The 13,691-nt window shown below is 34.1% G+C and overlaps 1 protein-coding gene across 1 annotated transcript in view; it reads left to right on the forward strand.

Moving 5' to 3' along the window:
• LOC106103498 (disintegrin and metalloproteinase domain-containing protein 10-like) overlaps window positions 1–13,691 on the forward strand; it is a 62,969-nt gene that overhangs the window by 21,553 nt on the left and 27,725 nt on the right. The window contains exons 2-3 of the mRNA XM_013283276.1: window positions 8,854–9,047; window positions 10,083–10,149. Coding sequence (XP_013138730.1) covers window positions 8,854–9,047; window positions 10,083–10,149 — 261 coding nt within the window. The remainder of the gene's footprint in view (window positions 1–8,853; window positions 9,048–10,082; window positions 10,150–13,691) is intronic.

A 13,691-nucleotide genomic window follows, 5' to 3' on the forward strand; every position in this document is an offset into this window, starting at 1 on the left:
AATTGTAAATTATGTTCCTCTCTGTGTCTCTAATTAAAAAATCCTTGCAGAACTGTAATTCTTTTGTTCTGTTTGTGCTACACGATATTTCATTGGAATTGACATTTTAATATTGCAAAATATGCATACGGTGTCTTTTGATTTGTTTTAATTCATAATGTAATATTAACATTTGTAAATAATGTGCGGATTACTTTTGTATCACAATATAGCGGCATCAACCACAGTTTGTGGTCTTAATACATTGATTTTTAGTTACTGAGAAAAATAAGTTGTAAATGAACATTTTTAAATACCAAATATATGTTTTGTGATAGCATTTGATATTCTTACCTTAAAGCTTAAGTCCAATTTCGACCCCTCCGATGAAAGAAGTAACATCTCTTATGAGATTTATAAATAAGATGTATTTCTTTTCACAGAACTGCCCCTCTAGACAAAATGACTTTCGATTAGCGCTGTCGCTTGTAGAATCGACAAAATGTGTCAAAACGTATAGAAATGAATACGTGACAAGCACGTGACTTATCAAAAGTTATTGTCAGTTCGATACATTTTAGACTTTTCGATCAGCGATAGCGATAATCGAATGTTACTTTGTCTTAGGAGACGGGTTCATTTACGTCATACTGTGCTTGTAGATCATATTATAGTATGTATTCCTTATAATGTACACACGACTTTACCGGATGTACTTATCTGTTTTATGTTAATGAAGCGCGAAGCCGAACTTCCGAATATCTTGATAAAATAATGGAGTTCTCGCTCCAATGGCAGGCCTTTCTATTCATTTCCTTTTCTTACATTGTTTCCGGAATTCAATTCATGGAATTGACTTGTAGCACAAAAGTTACTTAATCTATCATATTTAATGTTTTGTTAACAATTCAGAGTAACAAATTAGTTTTGCGGTAAGGATTATTTAATGCCGAAAATCTAGTTATATTATGCTTAAATTGTATTATATATGTTATGGCATCTTACGAGGAGAACGTTAGTTATGAGTGTGGAAGGGTACATCGGTAGAGGTAGACCTAAAAAGGTCACATGATCAAAAATGGAGTGATGACAGATGACGTATGATAGAGTTATGTGGAGGACAGAAACCTGTTCCGCCGACCTTACGGGAGTAGGATAAGGAGGAAGGTGATATGTTAATTTTTTGTTTCAAATGTTATTGTTACCACTACTGCCCATTTAAATACAGTGAATATCGGCAGTGAAATGTGCATGTTATCAGAAAATGCCACCATTAAACGTACACATACCGTTAATGATCGCCAGTGATGCTTAAAATTGGCCTTTATTTAACTGCCGTTTTAGCTATTTGATGCAATTGTTTTAGGCAGCGGGAAACAATCGGCTATTATAAAACTTGGATGTGTGCGTAACGCAAATTGGTCTATCAAGTTGAGTGTGTAGGTACTTCGCAATAGTATAAGGTTTACTTTAACAAAAACTTATAAGTCAGTAACCAAATATTACTTTTTAAAACAAGTTGTTACTGTTCATGTTTATTTAACACTTTTTATTTTAGTTTGTAAAGGTGAAAACATATTGAAAATTAAATTTATCGATAGTCTATATTATAAGGTAATGAGATATGATAAACACTTTGGTTATAGCAGTTTAAGCTGAAATTAAATGATGTTTTTGTTCGCTTATCAAATTCTATGTAGACAATGACCAAGTAAATTAAAATGTAATTTTTCTGTTAACTAGCGTCACGCTAAATATTGAAGATTTTCGCGGTCCACGACAATGATTGCTTAACGTTCTCTTTAGAAACGCTATTTTGCTGTTAATCTTAAGCAACTTATTTGTTAAAGACTAAATTAGAGAAATAATTAAATTGCTAGAATAACAAACTAGAAGGTACTGAACCCTGTGTTTGATGGTATTTCATAAAGCTGTAATGCGTGTGTAAATAATGTTATTTTATAGAGGAATACTGGATATTACTACTGATTATTAAAAGCTTCTTTCACTAACAAGCGCTTCGTTACATATTTACTTTGTATTAACCAATTGTTTTATCTTTAGTTACGAACACATTACAGTCTTTTACGAAATTAATCTATACTATTATAATAAAGCGTAAACACACACCTCTTTTTGTTGCCTTAGATGTCAGCAATTACAGCATATTTTTGAATAGTTCTTTTTCTAATAAAAAGCCCTACATTCACGTCATGCATTAGGCTATATATTTTCATGCCATTAAACTTAGGGGGTAAATATTTTGGATAAAAATCGTAATGTAGGAAAGAGACCATAAGTTGCTGCCAACATCAAGGAAGCAAGATTGACATTTGTCATTTGTGCATTTGAATTTTGACATTTTATGCGGATGTAGCCGCACTGGAACAGCTAGTGTTTATATACTGAGAATGAAATAACATAAGGAGTCAAGTTTTGTACTGCTTACACATAATCTATTATAGTGTATAACATTATTATCACATTCAAACATATAATCAAAGGCCATTCCTGAAGTTGTAAGCTCACATAAGTTGGCTAGTTCTTCGTTATGTTAGATAAGGTCGTGTTGTACGTAAGTTATTATGTTACTCCAAGTCTTTTACGGCCGAACTTTCTCATCCCGCTAAGCTGCCACCTAACACACGATGACATATTTCCCCAACTCAACTTAACTGTTATAATTCCTTTATACATATAGAAAAGCTGTATATAAATATTTAAGTAAGAGAGAAATTGAACAGTGAATATTTGTAATGATAAATATGCGAATTCATAACCAAACACATCTTGATCAAAGACTTATATTCTACAGATAGAGCATTTTCCAGTCCTTTACTTATGCCATCTTTTTGACTTCGTGATATGACCAAAAACACGTATAAAATATATTCATGCATCCTGTTTCGATAGGCGTGTTGAGCGTGTTGAAAGGATGAATAAAGAAATAGTGACAATGCAAATTTTGTGACTCAAAAGTGAATGGCATTGTTAATAGGATGTCTATAGGCTGTATCAAATACTAATCAAAACTATGAACGTATTAACCAACGTGTGTGTATAGTAGATGTATAAATGAAAAAATACTAAATTACTCAAGTCTAGCAGTTCCCATCGTCGACATAATATTTTCATTTACTCCACTTTTCTCTTACTTCTGTAAGGCGAAAACTTGCAAATTTTCCTCGTTAGACGCTTACTGTTAAAAATAAAAATTTTGATGCATAAAAGTGCTAATTTTATTCCAAAACATTTATAAAATATGCAGATAAAGTGTAGCATATAAATAATCTTTTTTTATTTTATCTGTCATTTTCGCTGAAAATTTCAATTTAATATTTTTCAACTTAAAGTAACGCAGGTACACTCTTCCTGTCCTATATTTTTTACCATATTTCATATTGAAATAGGCCAAGTGCTCAATACTTCAATTAATTTAGTTTTTAAAGCATCATAAAATTCACGTAAATCTTATGTGGACTTTAAAGCGAAAATGTTTCAAGTACCAGTAGGGTTATGATATTAAAAAAGTTAATAGTTTGGAAAAGTTGTTAAACTACACACTATTATAAATATGATGAAAATCAGAACAATATGAACAAATCATTTATCAAAATTTCATATCAATTAAAAACACTTTCTTATAGCAACGAATAAAACAACAAACACTACAATTAGATAGATATTATCCGCAGAGCAATAGCGGTACTCAAAACATTTATATCTAAAAGGCGTCCATCATTGTCGGACGATGGTCCGGTTTGTATAAATCAAAACTTATCATGTTAGAGCCATAATAGCTTTTAAATACCCACCGTCGACGCAGCAAGACATGGCCGATTGTACTCTGAATGGAGGTAGAGAGGGGAAGAGGGACTCCTGGCCCACTAACCTAGTGACACGACGCTTAAGGCAAAATAGCTCTGCTGATTCGCCGGATAAATAAACGTGAATGCAAATATGCAAATCGCTTTTTTAATTGTCAGCGTAAATAATTTGAATTATTGAAGCCTACTTTTAACACGTTTCGAAATACAATACATTCGTTTCTTCGGAACTGAAACCATCTGTGAAATGTTGTTGCTGGTTTAAACTACTATTTTATTAAACTACAATTATCGTTAAATTGTCAAATGTTCACTAAGGGTAGATTAAGTAACTGTTTCTCTAGGTATGGTAGTTAATTCCATTTCATTCTACGGAGTATTTATAGTTAACGCTCTGTGTGGCGTGGTGCATTGTCTTGTGTTAAAACTGTCTCGACCTTATTACAAGCCATAAACGGTATTTGCGTTTGTCTGTGTTTATACGGCTTGCATCCAGCTATTTTCATCCGCATAATAGTCGTATAACGTTGGGAATAAATTTCAATAATCATACTTCATACTAATATTATAAATGCGAAAGTTAAGATGGATGAATGAATGGATTGTTAGAGTTTGTAGCTAAAACGGCTGAACGGATTTGGATTAAATTTCTTATAGATATAGAGGATAGTCTGGAAGAATACATTGCCTACTCAAGTTTGTTTTTTTTATTCTTAAAGCTAGTTATTTAATTATTTAATAAATTGATAAGGCACGTATTTCGGAAAATACGAGTATTATGCCTATGGTTTGGTTACCAGTTATATTGCAATGTTATGTTTTAAATGGAATTGTTGATCGATTGACTGATACGTTCCTTTTCGCATGTTGATGGTTCTTTTTATTTAGATTTAACCATTCTATTCTATAAATTTAACTGTTGTACTAAAAAATATTCATTTTACATTCATTTGAATACTAAAATCTGTCTTTATTGTAAAACAGAATTATTACTCGCAAGAAATGTAACTGAGATAAAAATGGTTATACTTTTGTATACAGCGCGCGACATCCGGGAATCTATTTGAACGGGATCTAAATAAATCGGGCACGTCCCCGACCGGCTTGCATTCAAATTTCACTCGGCAGCTGCGCTTTGACTTATACGCTCGGAGCTCCCACTCAACTACGACCCTCCTTATCTGACATTTTTTTAATCATTATATAGAGTTTGATGTTTTGTCTATATTTCTCTAATTCTTCGTAGGGTATAACATATTCGCTTATTTAATATTCGTCCTCCGATCTCTACATCTCAGACGTACCAACATTATTTTATTATGTAATTTCACGGTGAGTAATATAAGTGGCAAGATATTGCGATTTCATTGCGTCTAGTACTGGTTAGCTGTGAACTCTGTAATAAGGAAGTCGCTTTATTAATATTACGTGGTGAGAATGAAAACCACGATTGCTTGTTGCTTAGTCAACCCCAAGAGAACACTGAATAAGGAATAGAGTGGATTTTAATAAGGCATAACCCCAATCAACCAATAAATGAAAAGAAATCGACTAAGCTGTAGTGTTTTATTGAGTTAAGTTAGTCGACCACATTCAAAGGTAGTGTGAATGCGTATTGCTGTAATTTTGAAATGACCAATTGAATTTGTCAACATAACTTATAATAAATATGTTTTCTTTTAATTTCTTTTTCTGTAACGCTTTTAACCGTTTATGTAAGGTTTCTCTATCTTGCTATTTTCATTTAATTGACGTCGCGATGCGATGCAATTGATGTTTCTTACTTTTTATATGTACCAAGCGACCCGCACCGACTTTGTACGGATGGGTTCACTTTCTAAATGAATATCTTTTAACAATTGTGTTTTCGTGCCTGAAGTTAGCTTTCAGTTTCGTAGCGTATTTAATTCAGTGCCGCCGACACGAAAGAAATTGTTAATTGCAATTGGTTAATACATTTTAAAAGTAACAAGAATCGCAATACGTGTTGCTGTGCAAAATAAAAGCGACTGCCGACAAGAATTTACCGTAATAAAGTAATGTAACAAAGGATTTTTCAAGAAATTCCTAGTTTCAATTTTTCAAGAGGGATTTTAACACTAAGCCTGGATTTTTTAACATTGTCAGCATTTTATGCAGAATTTATTGCAAGTCGTCTCGTATTACAAAAATGAATTTTCAATTTTTTTTTTGCTACTAACTATTGGTTAATAAAATATTAATAAACTATATTATAATAATGTCTTAACTAGTTAGACTTTACCAAATAAACACAGATAGATCAATATAAGTTAGCAACGAGATGCATTGTGTTGTGAAATGTATTTATAGAAGGATAGCGGACATGTGGTGCACACTTGCATAGTTACAAGCCTGCATATGGTCCATTTCCCTTCTAGACGACAACGCTATTATTAGTCGTTGACCGTACACGTATCACACATCTTGAGGACTATGACAATATATTTGTATTCTGTAGTAGTACAAAAGTACAATTTTTTTCTGTAAAATATTTTGTATGTAGATTTAATTTCAACACGTTTCTTTATATCGAAATATTAAACAAAATAATGCTGCTTGAGATTTGAAATGAAATAATAATGTTTAAAGTAAGTAGATTACATTATTGTGATGCAAATTGAAATTAAATACATTCACTAGAATTAACAGTAATGCCGAGCACGTATAATCCAGGAATTACTGGAATTATATTAATTGGCACGCAGTGACACCTCGTAAATGAATTCATTAGATTATAGTAATTTAAATTGCATTTTGAGCTATAGTGTTACTTTGTATTATCTGAATGCACGCAAATATCTGTGGTTCCTCTAGTGTTACGGATGTCCATGAGCGTCGTGGACTACCTCGGTGTTCTCGCCGCTCGTTTGCCCCCTTTTATTGTAAAAAATATTATGAATAAAAGGAAGAGCCTCATAATAAAACTAACTCAAAACGCCAGTCTTCATAAAGTATCTACGTTTTAAAATTACGAGCGTTTCGTAAATCGGGCTCAAAGTTAGAGCCCTTTGTGCACAACTTTGGCTCTTACAAAGTTTATAATTAATGTTAAAGAAAAATTTGAACGTGGAAAATCGAATGGTGTTTTAAACAAAGTCGTTGAACGGGCGCGGTTAATGAAGAGCACGGATCGTGCGGTCGGCACGCTCGTGGGTACCGCCCCGTATACGTCCCGCAAACGCCCAGTATCCGCACCGCAACCTCACCGTAATCGTCCTTAGAAAATAATTTATCTACAAAATGATTGACTACAAACTATACAATGATAACAGCTTATGGTTATTATCAAGGTCGTCAATTAAGTCGTACGACTTTTGCATACAAGTGGCCCTTTGGATTTTGTTTTATTCAATCATCATCATCATCATCATCACCAGCTCACTATATGTCCCCACCGAGGGGCTCGGAGCCTACTCTAAATTAGGGTGATTTAGGCCATAGTCAACCACGCTGGCCCAGTGCGGGTTGGTCGACTTCACACATATCTTTGAGTTTCTTCGCCGATATGTGCAGGTTGCATCACGATGTTTTCCTTCATCGTAAGAACGTCGGGTAAATTTATTCAATCGCTAGATTGATAACTAGACACTAAATAAATGACCATTTTTGATAACTTTCGTTGGCATTGTATGAAAGGAAATTTAAAAACTTGAAGTAATTTGTTTTTTACTTTTGTTATAATGATAGTAAGAAGTTTGAAAATGGCCATTAATCGAGGGCAGCAAAAAGGCGTTCGCGCGGCTCGCCCGCCGGACTGGAATTAAGATTTAGTGCCTCTCGAATTGGCCTACTTGAATAGAAAATACGAGCCGTTTCAATTCCTAAACCTATTTTTTATCGCGCTACATCCAATTGCACTTCGACAATTGTTCGATAGTTTTTCATTGTATTCGGCACGGCAACGGCAACGGCAGCGAGAACCAAGTTAGATTTTCATTGTTAAAATATCGTTGCTTTTATTATTAGTTGAAAAAGTTTACGGTAGCCCGGTGGTTTTACTTTTTTTATAACGATTTCACTGGCTTTACAAGTGTTTTATAACTATAGCGATCATTGGCTGATGGTAAAGTAATAGTAATCTTTACCATTGATTCATAAATTTTACTTCGACTTTCTAGATGTGACACAAAACTGTGATGTTTTTAAAATATACGTTGTAAATTCGAATAAACTCTGTTCCCAGTATCCAAAGATGAAAGCTAACGACGTACTATGACAAAATAGAATTGATAAAACTGACCGCAAAATCCGGAATCCCGGTTAATCCTAGCTTCAAAGACAGCTGTCAATATTCATTAGTGTTATTGAATTTCCTTTCTGTTTCATAAATTCCGGCGCGGGTTCAATTAGAGATTAAAAAATTTTGAGTATTCAATGTATTTCGATTGGAATTTATTTCAAAACTAACTATTATTTGGTCACAATTGAAATTGACTTTTGTTTATGATATAAGAAAGCAAAACAACATTTGGAACAAAAGCTCTGATTGTTCTTGCTTATACCATAATATAGTGGTTAATTATGTATCCGGAAAATAAAGTCATTTTAAATCTTGTTTTAAAACCAGGTGCTACGTACTTAACATTCTTTCATCAGATATGTGCCAGTGAAGCCATTCTTTGTGACCGCGTCGGGTCTCATATTTAGATCGAAGGATTTGCTAAGCTAGTAATTATCAGATTTCAATTTTAAAACTATCAAGTGCATTAAAATGTAATCAACTAGTTTATGTAAACGTTGATATTTATTAACAGATGCATCTATAAACAATTTATGTACGGAGGGTCCCTTAACGGAGTGTCGGCACAGTATGTGCTTCTCTTCCATACATTTTTATCAGCCGTCATATCTGAATCCACTCCCTTCTTAAGCATATCCTTCTTCACACAATCTATCCATACTTTCTTCGGTCTTCCTTTACGTTTGTAGCCATTCACATTTAATCTTAACACTTTCTGGTTTATGTCCCCATCATCTCGTCGCATAATGACGTAATAAAAAGTGATACTATGTTCTATTGTTGCAGCGTCTCGTCGCCTAAGCGATTACGTGGAGCACTACGAGTCGTTGCAGTACGACTCTCGCGCGGTACACGCGCAGCACGCGCGCACACGCCGCTCCCTCGACGCGCCGGATCTGCGCATCGCCTTCCACGCGCACAACCGACGCTTCCATCTCCGACTCAGGAGAGACCTCTCCGCCTTTAGTAAGGATTTTAAGGTAATGTTCGATCGTTTTTGCCTTTATAGTAATTCCAGTATGAAGGAAAACGTTTTGGGTAAGTGTATTTAAAAATGACGTGCAAAATAAACTTGGTATTCATACTCAACCTTCTTAATTATTCTACTTTTACTACACTCAGAAGCGTTAATTGATTCCTAGGTATGTCTCGTAGTATACTTACGTTTTCTCTCTCAACTGTTCTGACTGCGGCAGTAAGGAAATCATCAGAAGACTTTAGTCTTCTAGTATAATCTCCTGCTTAGAGTACATTATTCAAATCATCAAAGTTATTATCATTCACCATTAGGAATTGTTTGTAGATTTTCCGTAGACAAATCTTGTAGCTAGATGCTCAAAGCACCTGCGCCGCCGGCGGTCACTGACACGCGATTAATTTCTGCCAGCGCTACATAAATCCTCTCCTAATATCCTTCACGCCCCCAAATATACCCCCAGGGCTACATAATACTCCTTACGTATATTGAACAAAACCTTTTCTTTTAATGAATTACTCCACTGATGCTCTTGTTGTTTAAGGAAATACCCAAAACAGGCCTTTTTTAAATTAAGTCATAAATGCATTTGTTTAGTTTTTAGGCATGTATTTTTAAAACTGTCCACCATATACACTTAGAATTTGAAAGAGCTTTACATTGTTTGTTGTTTCATTTGTTCATTCATTAATTGCAAGCTGTAAAAGGTCTGCTAGAATCGGCTAGCTACCCCAGTATCGCAACAAAACCTAGCATTCGCCTCCGTTTAATAAAAGCACGGCTAAGGAAAAATGGCAAAACAATGGTCGAGGCCCCGGCTCCCCCCAAAGCCCCGAAATAAAGAGTCCGTTGCACCGTCCTTGTAAAAATCAAAGGCTGTACCAGACTCATTGTTTTAGGTTTTAACAATGCTATTTATGTACCTACAGCCAGACGCAGTCTAAAGGAATATTTTGTTGCAATTTTGTATCTATACATTTTTCGATAGTCTGTGTGTTTGTGTATTTTGATCGTCGTTAACTTTATGTTATTGTTGCAGGTTGAAGGTTCCAATGGCGAAATCCACGATGTGGACACGTCTCACATATACCGCGGTGACTTGGTCGGTAAGTACCACATTTACACGTATCTTTTTTAAGAAGGTTATAGCAAGGCTCGGGCTGTCACGCAATATCAATTTATTTGATTTAACATCGTATAAAAATTGCATAAACATCCTTATGATCAGTTTCTTCTTCGCCTTTTAACGGTTTATTAGCATTACCAACGTTTAAGACCTACCAGGAAATATATTTGTGTTTTGTTTTATTAAATATTTACAATCGATGCCACAAATTAATGGTTATTTCTATCATATTCACAAAGAACGTTAAATTTCCAAACATCTTTTAAGCTTAAGTATTTCGTGTAGTTAAATTGAAGTCAGTTTGCGGGTGACGGCTTGTGGACTGACTGCAACGCTTTGCAGACTGGCATTGTGCGGGCGACGACGTTATCTATGCCACGTCCAAGATAAAACCCCCTATTGTTTGCACTCGCGCCCCCGGTTTAAATTTAATAAGTCTCCATACTTGTGTCCCGCGTATAACTTGTAAAGTGTCTACGAAAGTGTTTAAGACTTTATTTAAGCTTGTATCAAAACGGATGAATTGTCTTGTCCAATTTAAAATATCAATAGGACCTCCGAGACCTAGCAGGACATAGGAGCAATTATTTAAAGATTACTGTTACGATAAAACAAATTAAAATAAAAGTGCTAATTAAAATCTAAGATGGTTAAGAAACCATCTTTTGTAGGAACAAAATCTCCCATTAGAGCGTACAGTACAAATCTTTAACTTTTAAAATCGATATGTTAGTCAGCATTTAATCACTTACTCATATTTCAAGGTCATCACGTATCTGAACTTTGCGATTGTGCCAAGTAAACTCACAGATCTAAATTTAGTTATTAATCATCTGCAGACTTTAGCCGTGTAATTGAATCTTTGAAATATGCAGCGAAAAATAAAGTGAGAGTAAAGAAGGCCTCTAACAAAAATATAAACAAAAAACCTCTATTGAGGCAATAACTTTAGATGTCAAAATGTAGGCCGTCACAATATATTTTTTTTCATATAATCGAATCGCTGAAGGCAAACTCCCTTGAAAGGTCTCGATAGATCTTCATTAATAATTCCAACGGAGCAGTAAAACATATTTCTTTTCGCAATTACCGTCGAGACGGCGTCAAAGTCCTGGCTAATTGGGAGCTTTCGGCCACTCGACTTTTAAAGTCGGTTGCCGAGCGTACCGATGCCAACGACCCGACCATTATATCTATGCGAATAAATACTTTTCATTAAATTTTGCTCCGGAATAAATACTTTTCTGTAAATTTCATTCTGAATACCTCATCGTCTGGTTGGATCCACTTGAGAATTATCCGGATATTTTCGGTAGCGGTAAATACTGGCTGTATTTATTTCAATGTAAACGAGATTTTTTTTATGATGTTTTTTTATTTACTCTGGTTTTTAATTATGATAGTCGATAGCTACCAAATAGCGAGCCAAAAAATGGATACCTAAATAATCTTTAATATAAATTGCTAACTCTTAGAAGTTCTGTTACATGAACTAGGTCGTCGTCTTCCAGGAAACAGCGTCTTCTCTTTATTTTAGGTTGTATATTCATTATCTTGGATATGTATTTATATACATTACAATGATATAACCTCGATCCTCTACTATTACTACATGAGATCGACTGTTGAATACATACTTTTTAAATAAATGATTTTCCTTTCAAAGTTTCTAGTAACATAACTACGTACTCTAATGTAAACATTTGAAGCTAGTTTTTTTTTTGTTAAGTGTCTATTTTACGATCACAATTTTCGGAACTATTACACAAAAGCTTTATACCTGAGCACTTATTGCAAAAAGCGCGTCGCTCGTTATAAAAGTTCGGTAACGGAAGCTTTTACGTCAACGTTTACAAAGTGCGTGTACAGGTAGAAAGTTGTTGGGAATGGCAATGGTCGTCCGCGGTTGCACCGCTGTGCCATCGATCCGCAGTTCGTCGCCCTACTTACCTCACTGACTCCCTGCAACTCGCACCAACCCGTCCTACGTCCGTCCGTTAATCGAATCACCCGTCCGTTGAAGATTTGTTTTCTGTTTGTCTTATTGTGTTGATAAGATAGTATATACAACGGGAATTTTGTGACAATTTTGTAACCATTTAATAAATCAACGATGAGAGACTTTTTATTATAAATATGTATATGATGTATTAAATTTATTAAATTACCTTTCACTTTTATCGAGTAACTGTGAATTGTGATGTATTTTAAATTAAAATACGATTGTAATATAACACGCTTTTTGTTTTTTTTTGCATTAATTTTGATGTTTCGTAGTTAATATTTTGAAAATGTTTAACAATAAATTTTCTTTTGTTCTTGTACATTCAGATTTTTTATCGTACATTTATTTGTAAAAACAATCGAATGAAAAGCAAATGTGTTGAAATTGTTACGCATACGTTGCCCTACTAACATCTGAAATCTTTTGTATTACGAAATACAATTCTTTGTTGATTTTATCTCTGCATATTATAACATAAGAATATAAGAACAAAGAAAGAGAACAAACTCATGCTCATTTGTAATTAGTTAATGATGCCTTTGTTTGAAGCATTAAATTAAATCTCATAAGTCTGTCCTATTCTTGTCAGACAGAGATAGCGCGACTTATGATCTTTTAAAGTCGAATATTTTATGGAGGAAATTTAGTAAAATAGATTAAATATTCTTTTTTGTCAAAGTAATACAATGTTAAGGCGTTTATTTAAATATGGAATCAAATACCTATCTCAACTTTTAAACTTATTTACTGACCTGTCGTTACTTGTAATTAGAAGTAATAATTTATCATGTTATGGTAATCATGTTATCTGACTAATAAATTAGCGTGGAGTTTTGAGGTTGCGCGTTAAATGACGAAGCGAAAATGTTTGGGCCAAAGCGGCGTCACTGAAGTTAAATTCATATGTTCAGAACCGATAATATACATTATTTCAAACTATGTTGACTGTAACTTATCACCCACGCTACTGTGGGCGTACGAATAGATGAATAAGGGATATTTAATATTATGTTTATGCAAAACCGATTTATTGCCAAAACCGAAATCACTGAGGTCACCGAATAGAACGTTAAATTGGCTGAGATCAGTTTTATTTACAACTAGCTGTTCCCGTGCGGCTTCATCCGCATCAAATTATGAATATTTTATTTTATAGTTTACATTTGTCAAATTATCAATAGCATATGTCAAAATGACATGACATGACAAACTTTAGCAATCTTGCTTTCTTGATGTTGGCAGCAACTTATGGCCTCTTTCCCACATTAGGGTTTTTATCCAAAATAAATAATTTACCCTCTAAGTTTAATGGCGTGAAAACATATAGCCTAAAGCGTGACGTAAGTATAGGGCTTTTTATTAAAAAAAGGATTATTCAGAAATATACTGTAATTGCCGACATCTTAGGCAACAAAGAAGTTTGTTTTTACGCTTTATTATAATAGTATAGATAGAAATGTTACTAGACAACCTATGGCCAATTGTTGTTGGCTTTAAGGAAGAAGTATGCATTTCTA

This window comes from Papilio polytes, unplaced genomic scaffold (assembly GCF_000836215.1).
Source record: "Papilio polytes unplaced genomic scaffold, Ppol_1.0 DF823731.1, whole genome shotgun sequence".
NCBI classification, from domain to species: domain Eukaryota; kingdom Metazoa; phylum Arthropoda; class Insecta; order Lepidoptera; family Papilionidae; genus Papilio; species Papilio polytes.